The sequence below is a fragment of the Platalea leucorodia genome (genome assembly GCF_965183815.1).
Source record: "Platalea leucorodia genome assembly, chromosome: 5".
Classification (NCBI taxonomy): Eukaryota; Metazoa; Chordata; class Aves; order Pelecaniformes; family Threskiornithidae; genus Platalea; species Platalea leucorodia.
This window is the reverse complement of record NC_138827.1, coordinates 28,607,933-28,629,874: the sequence shown is the minus strand read 5'-3', so window position 1 is coordinate 28,629,874 and position 21,942 is coordinate 28,607,933. Positions and strand designations below refer to the sequence as shown.

The following is a 21,942-nucleotide window of genomic DNA, read 5'->3' as shown; positions in this document are numbered from 1 at the left end:
CTTGATACATGTTCCTGTAGGCATTGGAGCTATGGAAAAATGTTAAAAATAGAGGCCTGTTTCGTTTATCAGGTGAGTTTAAAGTTCCTTCATTGTTCGATGTCAGAAGAACAATTAAGTTTTATCTGAGCAGAGCAGGATGTCCCTAGATGCAGGTTACAACGCATCCAGTGATACTATTAAAAGAAAGATCGTTTGTTGTTGCATTGGGGAATCCTTATAAAACATCAGGAAAACTGCCTGGAAGAATATAAATGTGTTCAAGCAATGGAGTGAAATACTCTTAAACTGCAGGGTGATGGCCTGTAGCTGGATAGGTTTTCAGAGTAGCTGTTTTGATGTGATTGTTGCTTTTCCCAACAGTCATAAATTGGATGTACTTTTTTTCTTGAGGCTTCTGCTGTTTGGAGTTATGATCAGAATCAAAGCTTCTGTTATTAAAGAGAGCATCTAGCTTAGAGTTCATGAAATAAACCTTGGTGGGTTTCTTCTTTAGATAAGATGCATATGTGGCTTATGTGCTTCCAGAGATGTTAGGCTTCTCCCATGTACAGACCAATGTAGTCTTGCAAGGTTTGCTTTGTGTAGCTGTTACAGGTGCATTTAGTGTTGGCATTGTGTTTTGGTCTGTGATGTGGCTCCCTGGACTGTCTGAAGCTTGCCTTCCTTGAACGCTCATACTTAAGAACAGCTATGCTGAGTTATACTGAAGATTGCACTGTGGTGGTAGGAGCCCCCAGGGTGGATGAAGTTCAGGTAAACTTGCATCTAGGTGAGCATCAACTGGAGAGCATCTGCCTTGGTCACTGGGTCAACCCATGGTGGAATTGGTCTGACCAAAGATGGACTTTCTACCTGAGCTAGGCTCCCTTGGTGGTCACTGGAGATCTGCTTAATGCATAGCCAGTAAAGTCAAGAGTGTGGTTTACCTTGCTCTGAAAGAGATTTCTAGAGCAGGACAGATGAATTGTGCCTTGGAAGTGACCATTTCCTGTAACTGCCTGTGCAAGGGAGTTACAAAACTAGCTCCCCTGCAGATGTGTAACCTTAGGTGAGGTGAATTCATCCATGCTAACCCAGCACTGGTAGAGCTCATCCTATCATGTACAGTTTTTGTCCACAGACTGGAAAAAACAAAAGCAGCTTGGCTACTGCTTTGTCTCGTGTTTACCTGTCTATTGAGTTAAAAGTGAGTCTGAAGTAGTGAAGAAAACGTCACTGTGGCTGTGGAAGAGGCAGTTCAGAGCAGAAGTGGACTCACTCTTGGGTGCTAACGTGCCAGCTTCTCCAGCTCAGCTGTACAGATCCCTTGAAACCCAAGCACCGAATATGTATTGCTTAGTAATTGTAACCAAAGTAATTTATTAGGAATTTTAGCCTTCAAATGATTTTTTTTATAGCTACTAAGATATTTTGAATGGGTTTCTTTTTAAAAAAAGTGCTAAAAATACCCATTGATCTTCATCTGCCCTACTTTTAAAGGAAACTAAAAATCATCTGCAGGATATGTCTGACATTTTGCAAAGAGGAGTTTAAAGAAAACCATAAGTAAGTGCACATGGAAATCTGTGAGAATTGGGAAGGAAAACCTTAGGGCTTCCTGACCAGAGTTGTCCAGATCCCAAGAGACTAGCTCTGAACAAGCAGGCAGAGAGCAAGAAGAGGAGCCACAGATGATTTTTTTTTTAGTTGCCTTTGTTTAGCCCCTTCCTGCTTGTGTGTCAGTATGGAGGGTTCAGAGTTAGCGCTGGTCCTTTCTTAAATATTCCATCTGCTCTGTTTTTTCTGCCATTTACCCTCTCTGTATTTTACCTTCTTTGGTCTCCTCCTTGTTATAAAATTGTCATTTCTGTAATCTAAATGATACACTAGAGAGTTGTGAGCCATGTTTGTGAGGGAGCTGTTTATCCCTGAGTTTTGGGGTACCCTTATTTCTCAAGGAGTAGAATAAAATAGATATGCACAGGAAGCTTCCCACAAGTCCTGAGACTTCCAAATACAAGCGTAAGCTTTGGAGCACGAGGCAAGCTTGATTTATTTAGTTAAGCCATTTTAAACTTTTTCTCCTCTTAAGCACCCTGAGTTTGGGGATAGGTTGCATGATAGGGTTGACCCAAATGTGATTGTGAGATTTCTTATGTATGAAATAGTAAAACTTATTTACATTCTGCCTACTGTTACTAAAATACTCTGTGTAAGTGCCAGCTGTTCTAATGAGAAGTAATTGGGACAATTAATAGCTCTTGACACTTTTTATTGTCTTTATTCTCTTTTGTATCTTCCCTGGTTCTGCATCCTTCCTGTGTAATTGCAAGTTGCAGGAGACATAACCCTTCAACACGCTGCTCGTCAGTCTCCTTTGATTTCTGCTGTACCTCTTTTCTGATCCAGCCACCTCACACACTTCCCCAGATCTTTTTCTTGTTGCTGTCTCAAAGCTTGGAAACATCAGCACATTAATCCCCCTTCCAGGTTTTTATCTTTGTTCATTATTGATATTATTTGGCCTGAGTGCAAGGTGTATAGCACACTGTATTACAGATAGGCTTAAAACAAATCCATCAACTTTTCTAAAATTAGGTGATGCTGGTTGAAAGACCCTGTTCACATTTTTTTGAGGGTTTTTGTGCTCATACATAGGCACATTAAAAATGGCTGAACTCATGTAAATCTCCCTGGTAAGTCTAGACTTCTTCAGTGTCTAGGTCCTTTCATTATTTACAAGTAAATACATCCTAAAAATGCAGTCATAAATCTTTGAAAACATCTTCATTTGTGCTCAGTTGAAACTTCGCTAACTGTATTATACAAAATTGACAGCAATGTAGAAATGTTTTAACTCTGTAGGTAGGGTTGAATCCTGCTTGTAGTGATAAGAAAGCAAGCTGTAGAATTTAAGATGTCTGATGTTGAATACAAGTCTTAATACCTCTAAAAGGAAGAAAACAAAATCAGGGGACCGAAAGCATTGAAATGTATATTCCTGAGCCAAAAGTAAAAACTGGGAAGGGGGAAAAGAATTGCTGGTATCTCTTACTGCTGTATCAACATGTTTACCTAGCACATATGCTGCCTTTTGCCTTTCACTTTTGCAGCACTGATTGTGGGTCCTTTAAAATGTATTGAAAATTGGCCAGGCAATTGACTGAGTGGATGCCATGTCTTGCAAAGCATTAGTTAGGAGCTGGGAGAGGAGCACAGAGCCAAGGTGCCAAGGACATCACTGGCCTTCGGATGCACTGGGAAGGTGCTGAATCATCTCCAAACCCTTCTTGCATTGTAGCAGAGATGCTCGCCCACCTCCCTGGTTGGCCTGTACCCTGACATTCACAGGAAACCTTTGCTGAGGTTATTCACTGACATAGATGCATGCTTAAATCTGTGTGCATGCCCAGCTTTCAGTTTTGAAAATGAGGATGTGGCTTCTATCACTAAGACTTCTCTTGCCATCAGAGCTATTTACATCTATTCATTTTGTTACCTCTATGCTCTGGTGTGCCCTGGAGAGTTTTGTTGCAGTCTCCCAGCGTTCAAACATAAGTATCCACAGTGGGATTTGCAAATACGCACGTCTTCGGAAAATTGGTGTGTGATACTTAGAGCAGCTATGCAGCATCCAAATTACACATCTCATAAGGCATGAAAAAGAAAGTGGGCAAGCAACATTAAATAGCATATTTGTGCAAAAGCAGCTGAAGTGTGATTTATGTGGGAACTGTGACTACTTGCTTAAGCTTCATGTATCTAAATTCCTCATTTAGGGTTGTAAGTATATAGGAGGAGTTTTTGTCTGGTTTTGCATCTAGTGTCTTTTCATTCCAGACCTCTTTAAGGAGCTAGATCTCTAACTATTCTTGTTTGGTTTTTTAATTCTTTCTGGGCACAGATCAAAAAGGTGGTAATTTTTCCAGGTAGATTCGTGGCATATTTAATCTCCTCAGCATCGGGAGGAATCTTAGTGCACCAGACAGTACATTGCATCAGCAGCAGAGCTTGTACAGCTTGTCAGTGGGGTCCACAGCAGGGACAGAAGAGGAGGCAGGGACAGGTTCCTGCATTTCCGAGAGAGTCATCAAATAAAAGAAACTAATAAAAGCTCCATGTCATGTCAGTCATCTTTTTCACCTACTATTTCCTCAAAAATTGTGTGGCATTTCAGCCTTTTCTTTTTTGTGGGTAGTGCTTGATTATCATGACTATTTGTGTTTTGTAGTGAAACCTTAAAAATTTGACTCTTCTTTTCCTCAAATATGTGAATCCACTAACCTTAAAGAGCAGTTAACTGAAGAACATTTTCAGTGTTATGCAATGTTACAGTCTCGATCACCCACTCCTGCTTGATTTCCACAGGGCAGTTGGTAGGGTGTTTTATTTTGCTGGTTGTTTTTTAAACTATTCAGTAGCTAAATGAACTATGTTGTTATTTGTATATACAGACTTGTTTATAAGATCTTCAAATAACAATGGAAAAAAAACTTACTGTATAGGTAAATAACCTGTTTAGCCATCATTTTCCCTCTATCCCTGGTCCATCCCATCTCCTGCACACACATACAGAGAAGGGCAGTCTGCTTAAATGGACTGATTTTTTTTGTTTCTGTTCTCTTCCCTGAAGTCTGACTTTGGGTTAGGTGCCATGAACAATTTGGCCCTAGCTTTTCCACCCAAGTTTGACTTTCAGCATCACTGAATTGCATGTTTGGCTTTTCACATTTTCTTGTCATCTCATGGATGGTTTTAAAATAGTTCATTTCTTCTCTCCGTGTACATTTGTAAGGGGTTTGCACCCCTTCATGTTCCCTTTTTCTTCTATTGCTCTTTTTAGTTAGTCATGCAATGAATTTGCCAGTGGTATAGGTGGTGGAGGATATTTTAAATTATTATGAGATCTGCTGATGAAAAGGCTATGTGTGAGCTCAGTGTTGTGAAAGATAGTGTTGATGTGATATCTTGAACTACACTGTTACCACAGAAGTTCTTGAATTACTGCATAGGGCAAGCCCTAGTGCTTGCATTGTGTAATGTCCTCTCCCAGCCCATTGTCTTCTATTAAATCATTTTGTGGTTCAAATCCATCTCTTGCTCTCGCATGCATCTCCTTTGTTCCTCATCCACCTGCACCCTCCCATCTGTCAAACAACAAAATACTCTTTGATCAGAATTAAATATTAACTTTGATAGAAATGTCTTGGAAAAGACTAACACAGTTCTAGGGGTAAACATTTAGTCCTCTGGAAGAGTGGAAAATGAGGTGATGGAAAATGCCAGGTTGTAGTTTGTAGGCAGCAGCGTTTAAATGGTTTGCTATAATCATATTAGGATAGAAGTAAACAGAGTTCTTTATTCTGCAGTGAAATAGGGCTGTTACTGATCATTTTCTCCTCCCTCTTGCTTTGATGATTAGCATGAAAACTCAAGCAGCAAAAATTACAGGAGTTCTGCAGCAGTGCATGGAGAAACTGGTGTGAGAGGGTCTGAGTTGGAGTTTCGTGTCCTTGCACATGAGAGCTCTGGTGCTTCCCTAATAGGCTGAAAATGAGACCACTGCTGCTTTATAAGAGGTCTGTTACAGCCACATTGCTCTACAGCTTGGCAGATGGTGGCATGTGAATGGTTTCATATTGATTGGATGGATTTGCCTCAGGGTAAGAGGAGTGTGGGTCCTTAAAGATGCACTTCTAGATTTTTTTTTTTTCCTTTTTATTTGGGGGAAAAAAATGTATATTTATAAAACACTGCTCTTTAAATCAGAGGAGTGTGTGGTAATCAAAGCACTAAAGTTACCTGGAAATAAAAAGTCCTTAAATAGATTATCACAAAGACCAAAAAGCCAAGAATACTTATTTACTAAATGATTATGTTTTTACATTAGAAGAAAGTGACACTTTTAATTAGTGTTCAAGGCATATGGTGAATGAGAAAATAAGCTTATTTCATGCAAACAGAAATCGATGCAAATAACCTTTCTCCTCATATAAAAAGGGATGACTTGAAACTCAATACATATTCAAGAAGGTTAAGTCATTACCGTATCACTTTAATATTAGTTAAAGGCCAACAAAGAAAATCACTACTCTGTATATACTTACTCAGCAAGGATTGCTATAAATGAAAGACTTAGGCTATGGTACTTTGTAGGTGATAAATCTGACTATGCCCTTGTCCATATAATGCATTTATTCTTTAACCTCAGTAAGTAATCTTTTGGGTTCTGCCTTTGCACAGGTAGTTGTCAGAGATGCCTTAATTCTCCAGCGATTCATCCCAGCTGGTAAAGACATTTTGTGATGCTCTTTGTTTATTGTTCTTTCTTGCACCTCTGTTTTGTGCTTCAGTCTTGTAAATGTTGTTTGTAAATCCTTTGATATGAAATGACTTTTTCAACTGTGTTTGTACAGCACCTAACACAAAGATCCCAATCTCCTTCAAGCCTCTGGGTGTTGCTGTAGAGCGTTGAGTGAATTCATATTTTTTATAGTAATGGAAGTATTCCTTGAGGTATTCGACCTTAAATAAAGGGGGGACGGGACGGGACTTAAATAGCTTGCAGACATTTAGGAACAGGGACAGTTTGATAACTTGGGAGACTTGGGTGCCGTTGAAAACTGGATTCTTTCTGTGTATTTCAGTCTTGTGCTCTGATGCATGCAGCAGTGGTTTATAAATGAATTTAAGCCAAAATACGTCACAGCAGTATCTTATCAAGTTGTCTTTAAATTTGCTTGAAGGTATAGTTCATATTTTCTAACACTCTACCCACATGTGAATTATTTACATGCTGAATTTTGTGTTTCCATGAAAGAACACTGTCGTGCTGAACTTAAAGCTAATTTTGTTTCTTCTGCGGTACAAACCATTTCTATGGGCGTGCTTTCCCTTTTAATTACACTTTGTTCTCAGAACTGGTTGGATTTTATCATCTAGTTAATTTTTGCTGAATGAAATGCTCCTGTATAAATTTTAAAGTCCCTCAAAAAAAAAAACCCAATGGTAAAAGTTAAGTGATTTTAGGGGTTTTGTGTATGGGCTTGCTTCTGGGGAGGAAAGGGCGTAAAACAGTCCAAAATATTTTTTTTCCCCTCCTGCTTGATAAATGTAGGGGGGATTTATGCTGTATATCACAACCAGCAGCTATTCCAAGAAAAATCTTTAAGATGGTTACTTGAATCTGTGTACACTGCCCACCTGGTGGTTATGGAGTGAACTGTTACTTTAAAGAATAGTTTAAACAACAGCCATGTTTGGGGCAGGCTAATCTTGCAAAGAGCAGTACATATAACAGGAGTCTACAGTGTGATAAGGGGAAAATTCAGCTCACTGACTAGATGTTTTAATGTGCGAACTCTAGGGAAATAACATATTGACTATTCTGTTGTGCGCAAGAAAATTGAAGAACCCTTTGCAGACAGAGCGCTTGCAAAGGATTCTTTCTGTTTCTCTTAACCAAAATCTGTGGCAAGATGTTTGAAATCAGCAGGACGCTTAATGCTGCTTTGTTAAATAATGAGGTAATATTTTGTCACTTTTTCTGGGCAGCATCTGTTTTTTCTCCTTTTTCATATGTTTGTGAAGGATTCAGTTTAATCTTATGAAAGTAAGAGATTTTTAAAAAAATCATTCTTCAATTTATTATTTTTTTCCTTTTGATGCTTTTGGAGAATTGGGTTGTCTTTTATTTGCGGTTTCAATCGGCTGCTGTTGCCTAGGACATTATGCCACGTAAGGCTTCTAAACTGCACAGAGTAGGTAGTTATTAACGCTGAATTGGCTTCTGGTATAGTCCATCTGGGCTCTGTATGAGAGAGCTTGCTAGCGGCTACTGATGCTAAGATACCCGCAACCTTTGGGATGTATGCGTGGTGGAGAGGGGCTCAGTGATATGAGATCACTTCTTTTAAGGGAAACTGTCATTAATGAGTCAAGAAACTGCTCATTTATGGTAAGGAGAGGGAGGGGGGGCTGGGAAACAACCCTGTGATTTCATTTTGATATTGGATTAGCTGTTTAAGACAAGTTTCTTTTTTGTGGGGATGGAAGATTGCATTAAAAATATGCTTTGCTCAGGGGCTTGCTGGCTGATGCTGGAGAGACTGTATTGAGAATCTGATGCTTTTACAAATGTCACAACCGTGATGCGGTGGTCAGTCCCTTACCCTGAAAGATAATGGTACTATTGGAAACACGAGAATAAGGTTGACTTTTTCAACAATAGGATTCTGCCTTTGTCTTTACAAGAGAGAGGCCTCTGAGGACGTTTGAGCGTTTGTTTTAGTGTTCCTCGGAAAGACTGCATGTGTGGGGTGCTTTTTGGGAAAGTGGTCAGTGTGCAGAGTACCTGGATTTACAGACAGACAAGATAGCTAATTTTTTAGAGGAGCAGCGTGCAATTATTGTTTCAGAAAAATGGCTGAACCTTTTGATATGCATAACGAATTTATAGTAACAAAGTAGACTGAAGTTGAAAAGACTTAAAAATAATTTCTGGATGCCGCCTTTGGTGTTATTAACCCCTGAAGAGACCTTAAGTAAAAATTTGCATTACAAATGTAACTTTAATATTCGATGTATATTTACACAAGAATGTATGGTAATATACTAGCTCTGTAGCATTTTGATGCCTGTGTGTTCAGTCTAATAGGTCACTTAAATATTTGAGTTAGGAAATCTGTCTTATGAGCTAGTTTAATCTTTACTAGTTTTTACCAAGCTACAAATGTGCTCAAAAAGATGCATGGCTGAGAGAAATCCTCTGCAGCCTTTTACATTGCTGATATTTTAATTGAATTCAGTGCTCATTCCACGAATACATTGTACGATGTCTTTTAAATGTGATTTTTTTTTTCCTCCTTGCTTATCTGTTTGTAGCTAGATTTTAAAGCTTACTATATTTCATGTGTCTTATTGGTGTGTTTAGCCACGCTCAAACACACGCAGAGGCTATGGTTTAAAGAAATTTAAAATGTACAGAATGTCAGTTCAGAGCTTAGCAGTTTGAAGGGCATATTTGTACTTTAAAAAAGAATAAAACTTCTAGAACAATGATTATCTCATTATACATTTTTGAAAATGGTTTTGGTGGTTCGTAGCCAGGTTTTTCTCCAGGAAAGAGCTAAGTAAGCTCGTAACATGGCCCATCCTAGCTTTCTCCGTTTTTACCTCTTACGTTTAAAAATGCTTGCAATGATACTGAATTTTTAAAAAGACATTTGGCTGTTGAAATGAATGTGTGAATGGTAAAATTAAATGATTCCTACATATGTTAATAGTGTGATACTGGGTTGCTTTAGTTGAGATGAACGTAAATTCAAGGTTAGTGGCAATTACAGGATGCCATGCCTTGTTACTTTGGCCAAAACATGCTTTAGGAAAATAACTCCAAGTAAGAGAAAGAAATGAATGCTTCTTAACTTGTGAGAATTTTTAATAAACTTGCTGTGGTTGGGAGAGGGTAAAATATTGCTATTTGGAAGTGAAGTTTTGTTAGTTTGTCAGTGGCAGTGAGCAGAGGATTAATGAGTGTGCATTGTTAAGTTAAGCACGTTCCTCTCTAAGGCTGGGGGGAAAAAAAATTTCTTTTAAATGCCCAAAGTTTGCCGTCATTTTATTTCCTGTAGAGCTGAAGAATAATGAAGCGAGGTGGTGAAATAATTCTGAACTACTACTGTCGTTCAGGGGGAGCGCTCTGATAAATAGGTGTCTGCTGTGCCTTAGACAGCGTCAAGTGGCAGCAATATCAAATTCACTTCTAAAAATATGTATTTAAAAAAAAAAACCTCACAGGGCTGAAGGAAGGAGAGATGGGTTGATGATTAAAATCAATAGTACCTGAAAATAAATGCAGCTTTAAATGCACGTCGAAGTGCTTTTGTTGTGCCTTTAAGCCTAGAGGCAGATCATTAAATATGCATTTCTCCGGAAAGCAACTGTCGAAAAAGATAAGGTAGTTAAAATACGCCGGACCTGGGAGCCGGGTGTGCAGGAGGTAAGATGTAGGCACTGAAGCATGGCCGAGGTATGACATCGCTGCGGCCGAGGGCTCCTGCGACAGTGGGGTGGGAAGAGGTAAAAAAAAAAAAGTAATAAAAAAATACAGGGATGCGTGTTGTTTCTTCAACCGGGCCTTAATTACTAGATACAAGCAGCAGTTCAGAAATCTGGTCTCTGTTGTTGTAGAGGTCACCAAATCATTAACATTGTCAATCTGGCAGCGGCTAATTTCAATAGCACCTGATGTCGCAACGCCTCCCCGCGCGGCGGCGGCCAATCAGCGCCCGCCCGCCGCTGACAGATGGTCCCATAAATGGATGTAAAGGGGAGACGCCGCCAGCCAGTTCCAGCAGGGCTCCGCGCCGCTCCGCCCGCCGCCGGGGGCTGCCGCACGGGGACAGCGGTACCCGATTTTTAAAAAAAAAAGGAAAAATATATAATATTTATTATTATTATTATTTATTATTATTATTATTATTATTCTCGCTGCACAAACGTCTAGCACTGTGCTTTGTGGATCTTTAAAAAATAATAATAAAAATAATTCCCTGAAACCTTAGCAAATCTGTAGAAGAGTTGAAGCCTTTCAAGACCCAATATTTGCCATTAAGAATGGTTATGGTAGGTATTAGTAGATTTAAAATATGATTGTAGCGGGTTTATATAGAGGTAGATATAGAAGCTAACATACAGATTTTCCCCGAATCTGCATCATTCTCAGTCTGTGTTTTCACATGAATTTAGTTTTCTGCTACTGATTTGTTTGTACATGATCTCTCCCCTTTCCCCCCCCCTTCTCTCTCCCCCTCTCTCTCGCTCTCTTTCATATTTAATGTGTGCGTATCCTTTAATAAAGGATGTACTTTGTCATTTTAAGGTAATTGCGATTTCTCTCAGAATAAAGAAAAAAGCTCATTTCTAATGCAAGGCTGGTATGTGGCTAACTGAAATGCAAAAGGAAGAGGAGGCTTTTCTTAAGGGGGGGGGGTAATTTCCACATTGACATTTTGGAGATACAAATGCAGAGCAAAATCCTGGGGGGTGGGGGGGGGGTGGTGAAAAAAAGCCTCGAGATTGGTAATTTTCTTTTGGTGGACTGCGCAATAGGTATGGTAATTTTAAAAGAGGGTGATTTATATGAGGTTCAGTAAATGCTGCATATTGTATTTCAAAGAGTTTCCTGTCATGACCTCATAAAAAGAGGAGGAGGCTTGTATGTGTTGCAGCGCCTAGTATATGTCGATTTTGTTGCATCGTTGGGCAGCAGCGCTGTAAGAAGGAATGTCAGCTTTTACATAACGCTCTTTTTGCTTTTGACTCTGTGAGGGGCTGTAAGGGTCCATCTTTGTGATCACAGATGGAGTGGAATGGCTTGAAAATGGTAAGTGAACGGGGAGAGCCTGCTCGTGGGGTTTTGTCTCGCTTCTCGTGTGCCTCGCAAATTTCTTTTGTTTGGGGTGGCGGATCGTGAGTCATAAAATAGAATTAGAGAGCCTTGTTTATTTTTTTGTGGGATATGTCTGCCTGTATGTGTGTGTGTGTATATATATATCTATATATCTATTTAATGTATCTAACTGTGATGGCACTTCACGGCGTTTCCATTGAACGTTGCACTTCAGTCGAGCGAGGATGGTCTCTGCTGACAGTCACGGTGTCATTGTACCGCGTGTGCCTGGCGGATCAGGCAGCCGATGATGCCTTTTAATCTCCGTTTGCATTACACCAGCCTTAAATACAAACCTAATAATCGCCTCTAAAATTCAGGTATTGCGTTTCCTATGGAGCCGGTGCTGTAGAGGATGGATGGATGGACGGGTGGATGGAAGGGTGTGTTTTTTTGTGTCGGGGTGGGGGCTGGGGGGGTGGGGGGGGGCCGTGTTGTTTTGTGCTTTTTTAAATGCCGGGAGAAGTCAAAGCCATTTATGTGAAAAATAGTATTTCTATTTTTAGATGATATTCTCCTGGCAGAGGAGCCCGGACGTGCTCGTCTCGTCCCCTCTTTTGTGCTTTCCTTACAGATTGTGCAAAATGGCATGATCAAATACAACTGCCGGGGACTTTGGGCTGTGCCGAGCGGGGCGACCCGGGGTGGGGGCTGGGACCAAACCCGCACAATACCCATCCCTCCTGCCAGCCCCACGGGATGCTGGGGGGCGTGGGGGTGTGGGTGTCCCCCCCCCTCCTTTTCCCTTAATTTAACGTTTTGCAGACTTTTGCTGCGGATATTTATTATAACCGGGGAAACAAAGCGACGGTCTTTTCCCATTCTTACAGGATTGTCTTTGTCTAGCTGCTTGTTTTGATGGGTGTAAAACAAATAAGATTAGACTGAGCAGCCGAACTGAAAGCGATAGCTGGGAGGAAAAGCCAATGAAAGGTTGCCGGGGAAACGAGCATAGGGGAAGCTGAGTGGGGGAGCAGGTGGCAATCATGTGGGAATACTGCAAACAGTGTAAAAAAAAAAAAAAAAAACCCCAAAAAAAAAAAACAGGGGCTATCTCGATTATCTCTGCTGTTCTTTGTGGCAGCCACAACTTTAATTATTCTTTATAAATAGGTGTTAATTACATTTCTGGCTCAGGCTTACAGTGATTTCTAGAAATCTGGTTTTAAGCATCTGTTCTTTCTTTTCTGCAAAAGAAGGTTATCTTTCTTTTTTTTTTTCCCCTCCTTCCCCCTCCCTGCTGTGAAATTGTACGTGCAAAAAATTGCAAGGAATCCTGTGAGGCAGTATAAAAAAAAAAATGTAAATTATATTGAATGAAGTTGACAGAGGTATAATAGTGAACTCCCACAGCTGATAGCTTCTGCAAATCATTTCTTAGAATTTTCCAGCAAATGTCCCTATGAGAACAGTAGGTAGAATGAATTTACCCTAAGCAGTGATTTTGTGTTAAGTGATATTGGTATTTTTACAAAATCAGATGGTTATATGGCAGAATAATCAGTTCAGGGGAGTTCACCATATCCTAGGGTTTATGCACTGAGCAGAATTTATAAAAATAATGAGATTATTCTTCTCTTCATCTCCAGCCCCACCTTTAGCCACAGCCTATTATGTATCTGCTGGAGCAGTATCCACTTGCAATGTCAGGCTCCTTGTGGCAACTTTACTTTTTAAACTGCAGCTGAATATTTTGTTAATTGTGACACTCTCTTATTGTAGTGGCAAACAATAATGGGGAATAGCAGAAGTGCATCTTTAAACAAGGCTATTGGTGCTAGAAGTGTTAAAGCGTAGTAGACTAGTAAGTGATAGACGGTAGCGTAAAAGATATAAAAATGTGGTTGCCCAGAAAATGCTCATCTATCACACATCAGGAGGCACAAGAGAAGCAAAGCAAGAATATAGAACACGCCTTTCTTTCTGTCTTCAGATTTTCAGATGTTTTTACTTTCTTCCTTCCTCTGGTGCAGGATTACTTTGAATGCAAATTCAAGCAGGAATTGTAGTGCTTAGTTTAAATACGAATAAAAAATTAAATGCCCCTTTTAATTTGCTTTCTTTTAAGTATTGCTTCTGCTGCAGTCCTTTCTGGGAAGAAGTAATTGAATGGCCTTCTAAAAACTGCACTGCTTTACAATGTAGAAGGGGGAAATCTTGAGGGGGGTGTGTAAAATTCTGTATTTTGCAGTCTGTGCATGTGCAGAGATGTATTCTGACATGCATTGTAGTTGTACGTGAGAGTAAAATAATTTTTCTTCTCTCCAAAACAGAGATACTGTGTTCTAAATCTGTTAACTTAGTCATGACAATAAATAAGGGTGCCTTTTATTATACACAGCTGCATTGTTTGTTTTAAGAGTCATCAGCTAGTAGTTACATTTTCATTTTCTGTTCAATTTGGTGTTTCTACAAAGATTTAAAAATAATGTAATCCTTGTTTTATGGCGCACGTGTTCCTGCCCCGATCTTCCTCTTTTCTTTGTTTTAAGATTATATTAATGAATACAGCCTGCATGTACATAGTGGCATTTTCTTTTTGCATATAAAAGATTGCATTGTAGATCCTTATATAGAAAAACAGCTATTAAGTTAGTGAAATTTAATTCAGACTGCTACGGATAATAAAGATTAAAATGTTAAAACCTCTTTCTGTTCAGACAAAAAGATGGAGAAAATGTAGTTGTCTTCAGACCTGACAATTGTTTAAAAAATTGTTGTCTTGGTGAGCTACTAGTCAGAAAAGATGAAATTTTATGATTGGATATTGATGCAAGGTGAATACCAGCCATCAGTTTAAAATACTATCCCCGTGTACTCTACTAATCAAGTTCCCATGTTTAGATACAGGGATGCCTCTCTACTGTTGACTGGCTTGGTTGCCTCCCTTGCTTGCTTCCTCTTTATTAATTTTACCTTTTTGAGCGCTCTCAAAGTGAGCCCGAGCTGTTGTGACAAAGGATGGTTGCAATGAGCTAGAAGGGGTATACTTAAAAATCCCATTTGAATGGGTTTGGAATAGTCTTATCATCTTTATTTGGTCCTGTTAAATATTGTGACTCTATTGAAAGAAAATCCAGTTGCGTTAATCTTACATATATTTAATGTATTAATTTTTTTTAAATAATATCTTCTAGGTTACAGTGAATTTTTTTCTCAACCTTCCTACTTGGTATGCTGGGAGTGTACTAATTAAACGCAGGTTATTTTCTGTGTAATTGTCATACTGTTGGTATATAACCTAGAGCCACTCCACACCCTGAGGTTTTTCAAAAGAAATAAAGTATCATTGTGTCCCATATTCTGGCAGGGGAATTTGTTGTTTTCTTTGGGAACTTGCACTTTCAAAAGAATTTCAGCAAACACCCCAGGCAAGAAATGGGCAGTGGCAGAGAATATTATAGTGAGAGGGAGAGAGATGCAGATAACTTGACAAATCCACTTGTCTGTTTTGGCAATCTGTGTCCACTAGACAACTCATTTACATGCCTGGACACATTAAAATGTACATTTGTTTGTCTGTGGGACAGCTGACTGGATACAGTCCGATGCACTGGCAAATACTGCAATGCAGTATTTTTTTCAATGTCATTGGGGTTTTTGGGGAGAAGTGGGCGCAAACAGTCTTTTTGCACGTGAGGCGATGTTAATAAGCACGGTACCTCTGTAAAGGATAGGCCAGATTTTGCAAAATTTGCTAATCTGATGGAAAGTCACCCCTCCCCCATTGCACTCCTCTCCCTCTCTTGCTCTTTTTCTTTCCGAGTAGAATGAAGGAAGAGATGGGTATGCATGTATTTTTTATGTGTGTGTTCATGCATGTGTATCTTCCCTTCTCATTTGAATGGGTGTTAAGGAAAATGCTGGGATTTGTATGAGAAGGGAAAGGGCGTTTGTGTAATGTAATACTTTCCAATTGTTTGTGTAAATGTCCAGTTACCAGCAGTGTCGGACTTCCAAGTAACTTTAAAAGCAAGCCACATTTTTCATTTTCTAAAGAATTTTGTGAAGAGGAGAGTAGTGTTTCAGTTCAACAAGTACAATAGATTTAATACTAATAAAAATAGTGTTTAATGGGGACCTGTACCTTGCCTTAGCCTTTGCATTTGAGTACGTTTAACCATTTGAGATAATGTAAAGTGAAGATGTTGGAGAAACGGATATTCAAAGACTGCTTGCTTGCTTTTTCCCCCTCAAATGATCAATCTATACTTTCTAAAATACTGGAATATTTTTAGGTGCTTTAGGGGGCTTTTGTAGGTCACTAGCTTTACAGCAAGAAGAAGAAAGGAGGGAGAAAAGGTCTCAATGTGTCAGAGGCAGTAATTGTCTAAAATTAGCCATCTAGAAAAGGCAGGAAAGGCTTGGAGGAAAGAGAAGGAGGCACAAATATGTGAAACAGCACTGTGCTAGTCGGGGAGATAATGAGTGATAAATTTGAACTGGTGCAGTGGTGTGATGCCCATTAATTTCTCAGAACCTTGACTTTGCAGGTTTGTTACTCTGTTGTTCACACCTTTAATTATAACCAGTTTTGGATGATAGCTTGGGGCACTGAAGATGAGACCTTTTGTTTGCTGTTTGTTTATTTAAGTATTCAGAGTTTGCAATAGCACTGGAACATCAGTGTTAAAAATGAAATACTTTCAGAGGAGATTGCAATAAGAATGCAATTGATTTTTTGCAACTACCTAACACTATTTGTAGCATTTTACATTGCTTGCATAAATTCATTAAGAATTAGCTCAATAGAACTGATGTTATGTTGATCTTTATTTTCTGTCACTATAATCTGTTTTCCCTAACTGTTTTGGAGCTTTTAATGCATTATCACTTCTTCAGGGCCCCAAAAAGTAGGGAGGAAGCTGAGTGTCCGTCTTGCCTATTGTTCTACCCTTGACTGTGTCTTACGTGAGGACTTTAATCTCAATGAAGAAAATCTGTAAAAGTCAGGAAATGCTGTGAACCAGTTCGGAGTCGTTAATTAAATGGGATGAAAAGACAGAATATTAAGAGAAAAATTAATTACAAAAAAAGATAGCTAAACCTTTGCGTGTCCTCTCTGGAAATGGTTTAGTTGCACAGTAAAATACAAACCTGGCTTTGACAATATTTAGAGTCACGATGTATATAAAATTCGGTAGTACGCCTTTGTTGCTAAGGCACGCGCAATTGCGTCAGCGATGCTGTTGTGATGGGAAATTATATGTCCTTGAATTCTGGAAAAAAAAAAATACTTAGTGTCTTTTGTTTTATTCTTTTAATATTAAACTTTTTCGTTGCCGTAGAAGCTCTTATACATTCCGGTTGGTATTTTTCCCGGTCTGGAGCCATGCGCCAGTTATTTTTCAGAATTGGGGTGGTAGTGTATTTGATAGCTTTTGAGCATTCAGAACTCTTGGAGGTAAAGGTGATATGATAATGTATGTTTGTTTCAAAACAGACGCAAATGACTATGGGAGGTGGTTCTGTCATTCGCAGTGCTTCAAGAAGGTTCCATGCGTAATGCGTCTCTGTCCACGTAAGTGATTTTTTCAGTGTTGGCAGAGGGCGGTGATGCCACTGGAGCCTTTCCAGTAGTGTAAGCCCTTCAGATCCAGCCACTCTGCTGCGTACCTGGGTGCGTTCACCGAGCTGTGGAAGGAAAACTGAACAGCTCCCTCTGGTTTTTGCTTCCTGAGGGACGTTTGGTGAGAACGTCCCATCTGATCCTCCATGTAGAGACCAAAAGATTGCCGCTGGAGCAGGTAACTGCACTGCGCTTGGGCCCTGTATGTTGGCCTATAATTGCATGCATGCTTGTTTGGAGTAGGCAATTGTTGTTCTGAGCACTGGGAAGTATTTACTCCCAGGTTGAGTGCTGTTGAAAAGCTTTTGTAGGGACATGAGGGATGAAGGAAGCTTGTGCTTCGTATTTTTCCTCCCCTTATTAATTTTTCATTATTGCATACTGGAAAACTAGCAAAGACAACAATACTCACAATTTATAATTTAGGGTAGATCTGACTCCTTTTGTAACATTATGTCTAATTGCCCAGTGAGGGCGTGGAATTCCAGGAAGCGACTCTGTCCCCTTGTCTCTCCCAGTACAGGTTAGGACAGTTGCCAGAAGTCCATGTTTCTCTACTTCTATTAAAAGCAAAACTGGTATTTGTGACTTTAAGAATTGTTATTGCTAGACTAAACTTCCTCAGAAGATTTCACATTGGAGATTTGTTTAATATGTGGATTAACTTAAACTCTTGATTTCTATGTGTGTGGATGTCAACCTGTTTATAGTATTCTCGTTTGAGAGGGTTGTAGTAAACCACATGGGCAAAATACTAATGAACCTTTTTATGGAGTTGACTGCTAATCTGGGGTGGAGCCCATGCCTTTTCTCAGTCCTTCTAAGGTGACATGTAGACTCCCATAGCCATCAGCAATTTGATGTTGGGTAATATAAAATTCACAACTCAACAGCATGAAACAACCTGTGTTTAAGTCACTATGCTGTGGTGAAGTGTTAATGTGTTCTGCATTTGGGATCAGAGAAATTTAAGGGTATTTGGTTGTTTTACTTGACTGAAGGGCTTATAAATGTGACTCTTAATTGCTGTACTTGTATTCATCTTCTACTGGTCATCCTTGATCTTTGAATAGTGGTCAGTGACTTTTTGCTTTAATATGTGCAGAAGAACTTGTGGGCAAAGACTCATTCTGTTGTTTCTGTAGAGCAGAAGGCACAGTTGTGACACCGTAGAAGTAATAATGCATGTAAACAAATGTTTCTTAAATAAAAATAGTTCTAATACCGTTCCCTGTATATCTTTGTTCCAAATGAAGTTACTGGCAGTAGATGAGTAGGGGGAAGTTGATTTTTAGCAGAAAGCGTGTGCCAGCTATACTGTGGCAATGTTGCTGTCGATTCCCTTCCTGTGAGAGCAGCTGTTCAGGGAATTAATCTCTGCGCTTGATGCAGAGGGTCCTGAAAAATTCAGTGCGCAACTACAGTGGTGGCTGTGGCCGTTTTTCAGTGTGACCGTTGATGGGAACTAACTCCATGATCTAGCACAGTAGCGTATTGTTCTTTAGACTGGCTGGGCCAGGACAAAATTATCATTCTGTATTTCGTGTGCTCTGTGAGAGATTCCGGAGTGCACTTCAGAATTTGACATTGTGTTTGATAATTTATAGAGCACGGTTTATATTTAACTGTAGACGCACTAATCCAGGGAAAGAGTAGTATATTTTTAGAATCCTTTTTTTATTGTCTGTGCTTGTCATTACCCAGCTATGGAAAGAAGCATTCACAAATGTAGATGCTCACTGGGGTAGAAATTGTTGAGTTTAATTTCTATCGTTAGTCTTTGCTATATGCAAAAATGAACGTTATTTGTGTGATGTTCTTTGTGGTTATCAAGAAGCTTTGCAGCCATATGTAGCCATTGTGGCCGCTGCAGGAGCCATGTTCTCCTCCAGCATTTTGACACCACTCTGGACCAGGACACCTAGGCTGAATGCCCCAGCGGTCAGGGATGCTTAGGTGATCTATGAGATTTAATAATGACACAATGTCACTTCTGTCAGAGTTCTCCTCCTTTGAGGTGAAACACACGGATGGAGTGGATCCAGCTCTAAGTTTAAAGAGTGTACCTATGACGGCTGAGTATTGTAAGGGAAAGCTAGCCAATAGAAAGGACAGTAACCTGGTTATTTTGACTTTTTTTAATACTCAAATAAGCTGTTCCTTTTGTGTTTCGGCTGTTAGGACATTTCTGCCTAGTAATCTCTAATAATGCTGCCATTTTTCCGGTTGTCTATTGACATCTAAGCAAAATGTAACGTATGGGTTTTGAGTCAGGACAGCTGGGATGGCCTGGGTCCCACTCTTTCCACAAGCGCCTGTATCTGAGCAGGGGCTGAGGTCGGCAGGGCTCCTGTGGGGTGCATTAGCAGAACTGTGTTTTAACCAGGAGTATGTTATCCATGAGTTCTGCTCGTTTTTAAGAGGAGTTTTGAAAGATTTTTAATTTCTTGGTGTTGAGGGTATGTTTGTTTATTTGAATAAGAATTTGGTGAATTTGAATATGATTTCATTTGGAAATTTTAGGAGGCATCTTAGTAATTGGAGTAAGGAGGGTGTTTGATTTGACCTGTGGCATGTTTCCCTTCCTCAGTACAAAGATTAATAGAGTTTATGTCCAGGATAAACCATTAGGATCTGTTAGCCTGACCTGTGACAGATACATGCATGTGTACTTGATATTTTGTCCTTTATTGATGAATAATATATTATTAATCTATGGCAGTGGGTCTTCGAGCTTAGCATAGATGCTTTTACGCATGAGATTTGTTTGAATTTAAGTAAGTATTACTGAGATGTTTATCCCATGTAGTATGCTAAAACTTAGTCTAATTTAAGCCATTGTGTAGATACTTCTTTTGTGAGACTAAGTAAACAGTTGCCTCTGCATACTAGAAGGTCATTTCTGGTCATTTTTCCACCAAAATTTCTCAAGTCTTCAGCTCTTATCTGTTCATGACCTTTAAGATAGTGATGGCCATATTACTTTGGGGTAATTTGTTGTAACTTTGTCTACCATAGGTATGTTACAGAAGGAAGAATGCCTATATTTCATGAAAAGATTATTTCCATAAGCAATATTAGTGTGGCACAGGGCTGTAGGCTTACATGTGAATTGTAGAAAAGCTGTAAACTACTTTTTTACTAATCCAGTTTGGTTTTAAGAGAAATATGTTGTTACTTTGCAGTAAGCTAACATTTCTAATGATGGTTATAGGACTTTGCTGAATATCATAATTTCTATTTTGGGGTTTATCTGTTAGACCTGCAAGCAGCAGTATCCATAGAGATGTTGTTGCCAGCAGTCGAGATGTACACATGTTGATTAGTATCTCCTAATTGCATTTACCAATGTGTCTTCATTAAGGTCCTGTTGAGGACAGAGCCTTAAAATATCCTGGCTGTGGTGTGCATTTTGCTAAGCCATGCATTCCAGCTGAATATAAGCCTGTCTTTGCATGAAAAATGCATGGGCAACAGTTTCAGAAGAAGAACTTACGGCTTAGGAGCTGAAATTCTGTTCCAGTGAACATTTAATGAATCTTGAATTGCTTAGGGGCTTCTGAAAATTGTGGCTTTTGTTTCTAGAACTTCAGTAGAAATAACAGCAGTGAGGGGTTGGATGTTCCTAGGTTTCACGGAGAGCCTGCTCTGTCCTTGGTTTGCTTTGCCTTCTGGTAAGTAGACGTTTTTAGGTTTCACTGGCTTGTAATACAGCTTTCGCTGTCTAAACTCTCGGGTTGCAAATGATTCTAGATTATTTTCTCAAAGGGAAAAACAAAGTGGAATTGTGACAGGTCTACAGCAGCTGAAGACTTGCAGCTGTCTGCTTCTTACATGAACATGTACATACCCGTGGGAATCTGTGCGTCATACACAGTGCAACATACATATTCCCAAGTTGGTAATATAATTCAGTTATAGATTAGTAATATATAACTCAGTAATATAGTCAGTAAACTAAACAAGTAGGTAGTGATTAGGAAACAAAACTCCGAGCTAAAAATAAAATTCAGAAAGTAACCAAAAATATAAAAAGACACTCTCAATTTCCTTTGCTTTCATTTCGGTGTATTTTTAGGCTGTATGTCCTTTAGACTGAGAATCTGTTTTAGATGTTGGTCTCTACCATGCTCTCATATTATTATTATCTAGTATCCAGGCTTTTGAGAAACCCTCTCCAATCTTTCAGGGTTTGTCTCATATACTTAATATTTTTGGTGGTGTTTCATTTTTTATTACCCTGCTAGCGCAGATTTTAAATATGGTTTTTCGTTAGTCACTCCCTCTTTTTCAAGAGGGACAAGGCGATCACTGGGAGACCTCTTGCTTTTGTGGTATCTGCCTAATAAAATGCAGTCCATGGAGAAAGATCATGTTTTCATCAAATTTTGGCTTGGAGCATCAATCAAAGAAAGATCTCATCTTATTGTTGAGATTGCTTATTTGTAGGTTGTTTTTTTTTTTCAGATTCCGTTAGCCTTCATAAGCATCTTGAAAGAACAAGTAGTAGATCCAGATGAAAAGCCAGGAAGGAATAAGGAGCAATTCAGAATAATGAAATAAATAAAGCCCTTGTAAAATTTTAGGTACAGAGTTGCCTGGTATGAATTTGGCAGAAGTAGAAGGGTGATGTAAGAGGAAATAGATGTCCCTTCAGAAGGCCAAGCCCGACTGCGTTGCCTTTGCTTCGGTTTAAAAACTGTACAGACCTTTGAATGGAGGTGGCTCATGGACCCTGGGGACACGGGTGGGCAGGAGTCATTGATGGCCATGTCCTGGCACAGAAGTAGGACACCTCCCTGCCGCTGGCCTTTGTTAAGGTCTGTGGCATGTGGGACACAAGGGGTTGTAAAGGTTTTTAACCTGAGCTGATTGTGTAACCCATCTGATAGACCAGGGATGCATTCATTTTCCTCTCTGGGTGTTTTTGATGGTGGCT

At 39.5% G+C, this 21,942-nt stretch overlaps 1 protein-coding gene across 2 annotated transcripts in view; it reads left to right on the top strand.

The window, feature by feature from the left end:
- Positions 1–7,822: 7,822 nt before the first annotated feature.
- ELAVL4 (ELAV like RNA binding protein 4) overlaps positions 7,823–21,942 on the top strand; it is a gene marked incomplete at both ends in the record, with an annotated part of 62,615 nt that continues 48,495 nt past the window's right edge. For both annotated transcript variants that reach the window (XM_082313180.1, XM_082313179.1), the window contains one exon: positions 7,823–7,939. In XM_082313180.1, the coding sequence (XP_082169306.1) occupies positions 7,823–7,939 (117 nt within the window). The remainder of the gene's footprint in view (positions 7,940–21,942) is intronic.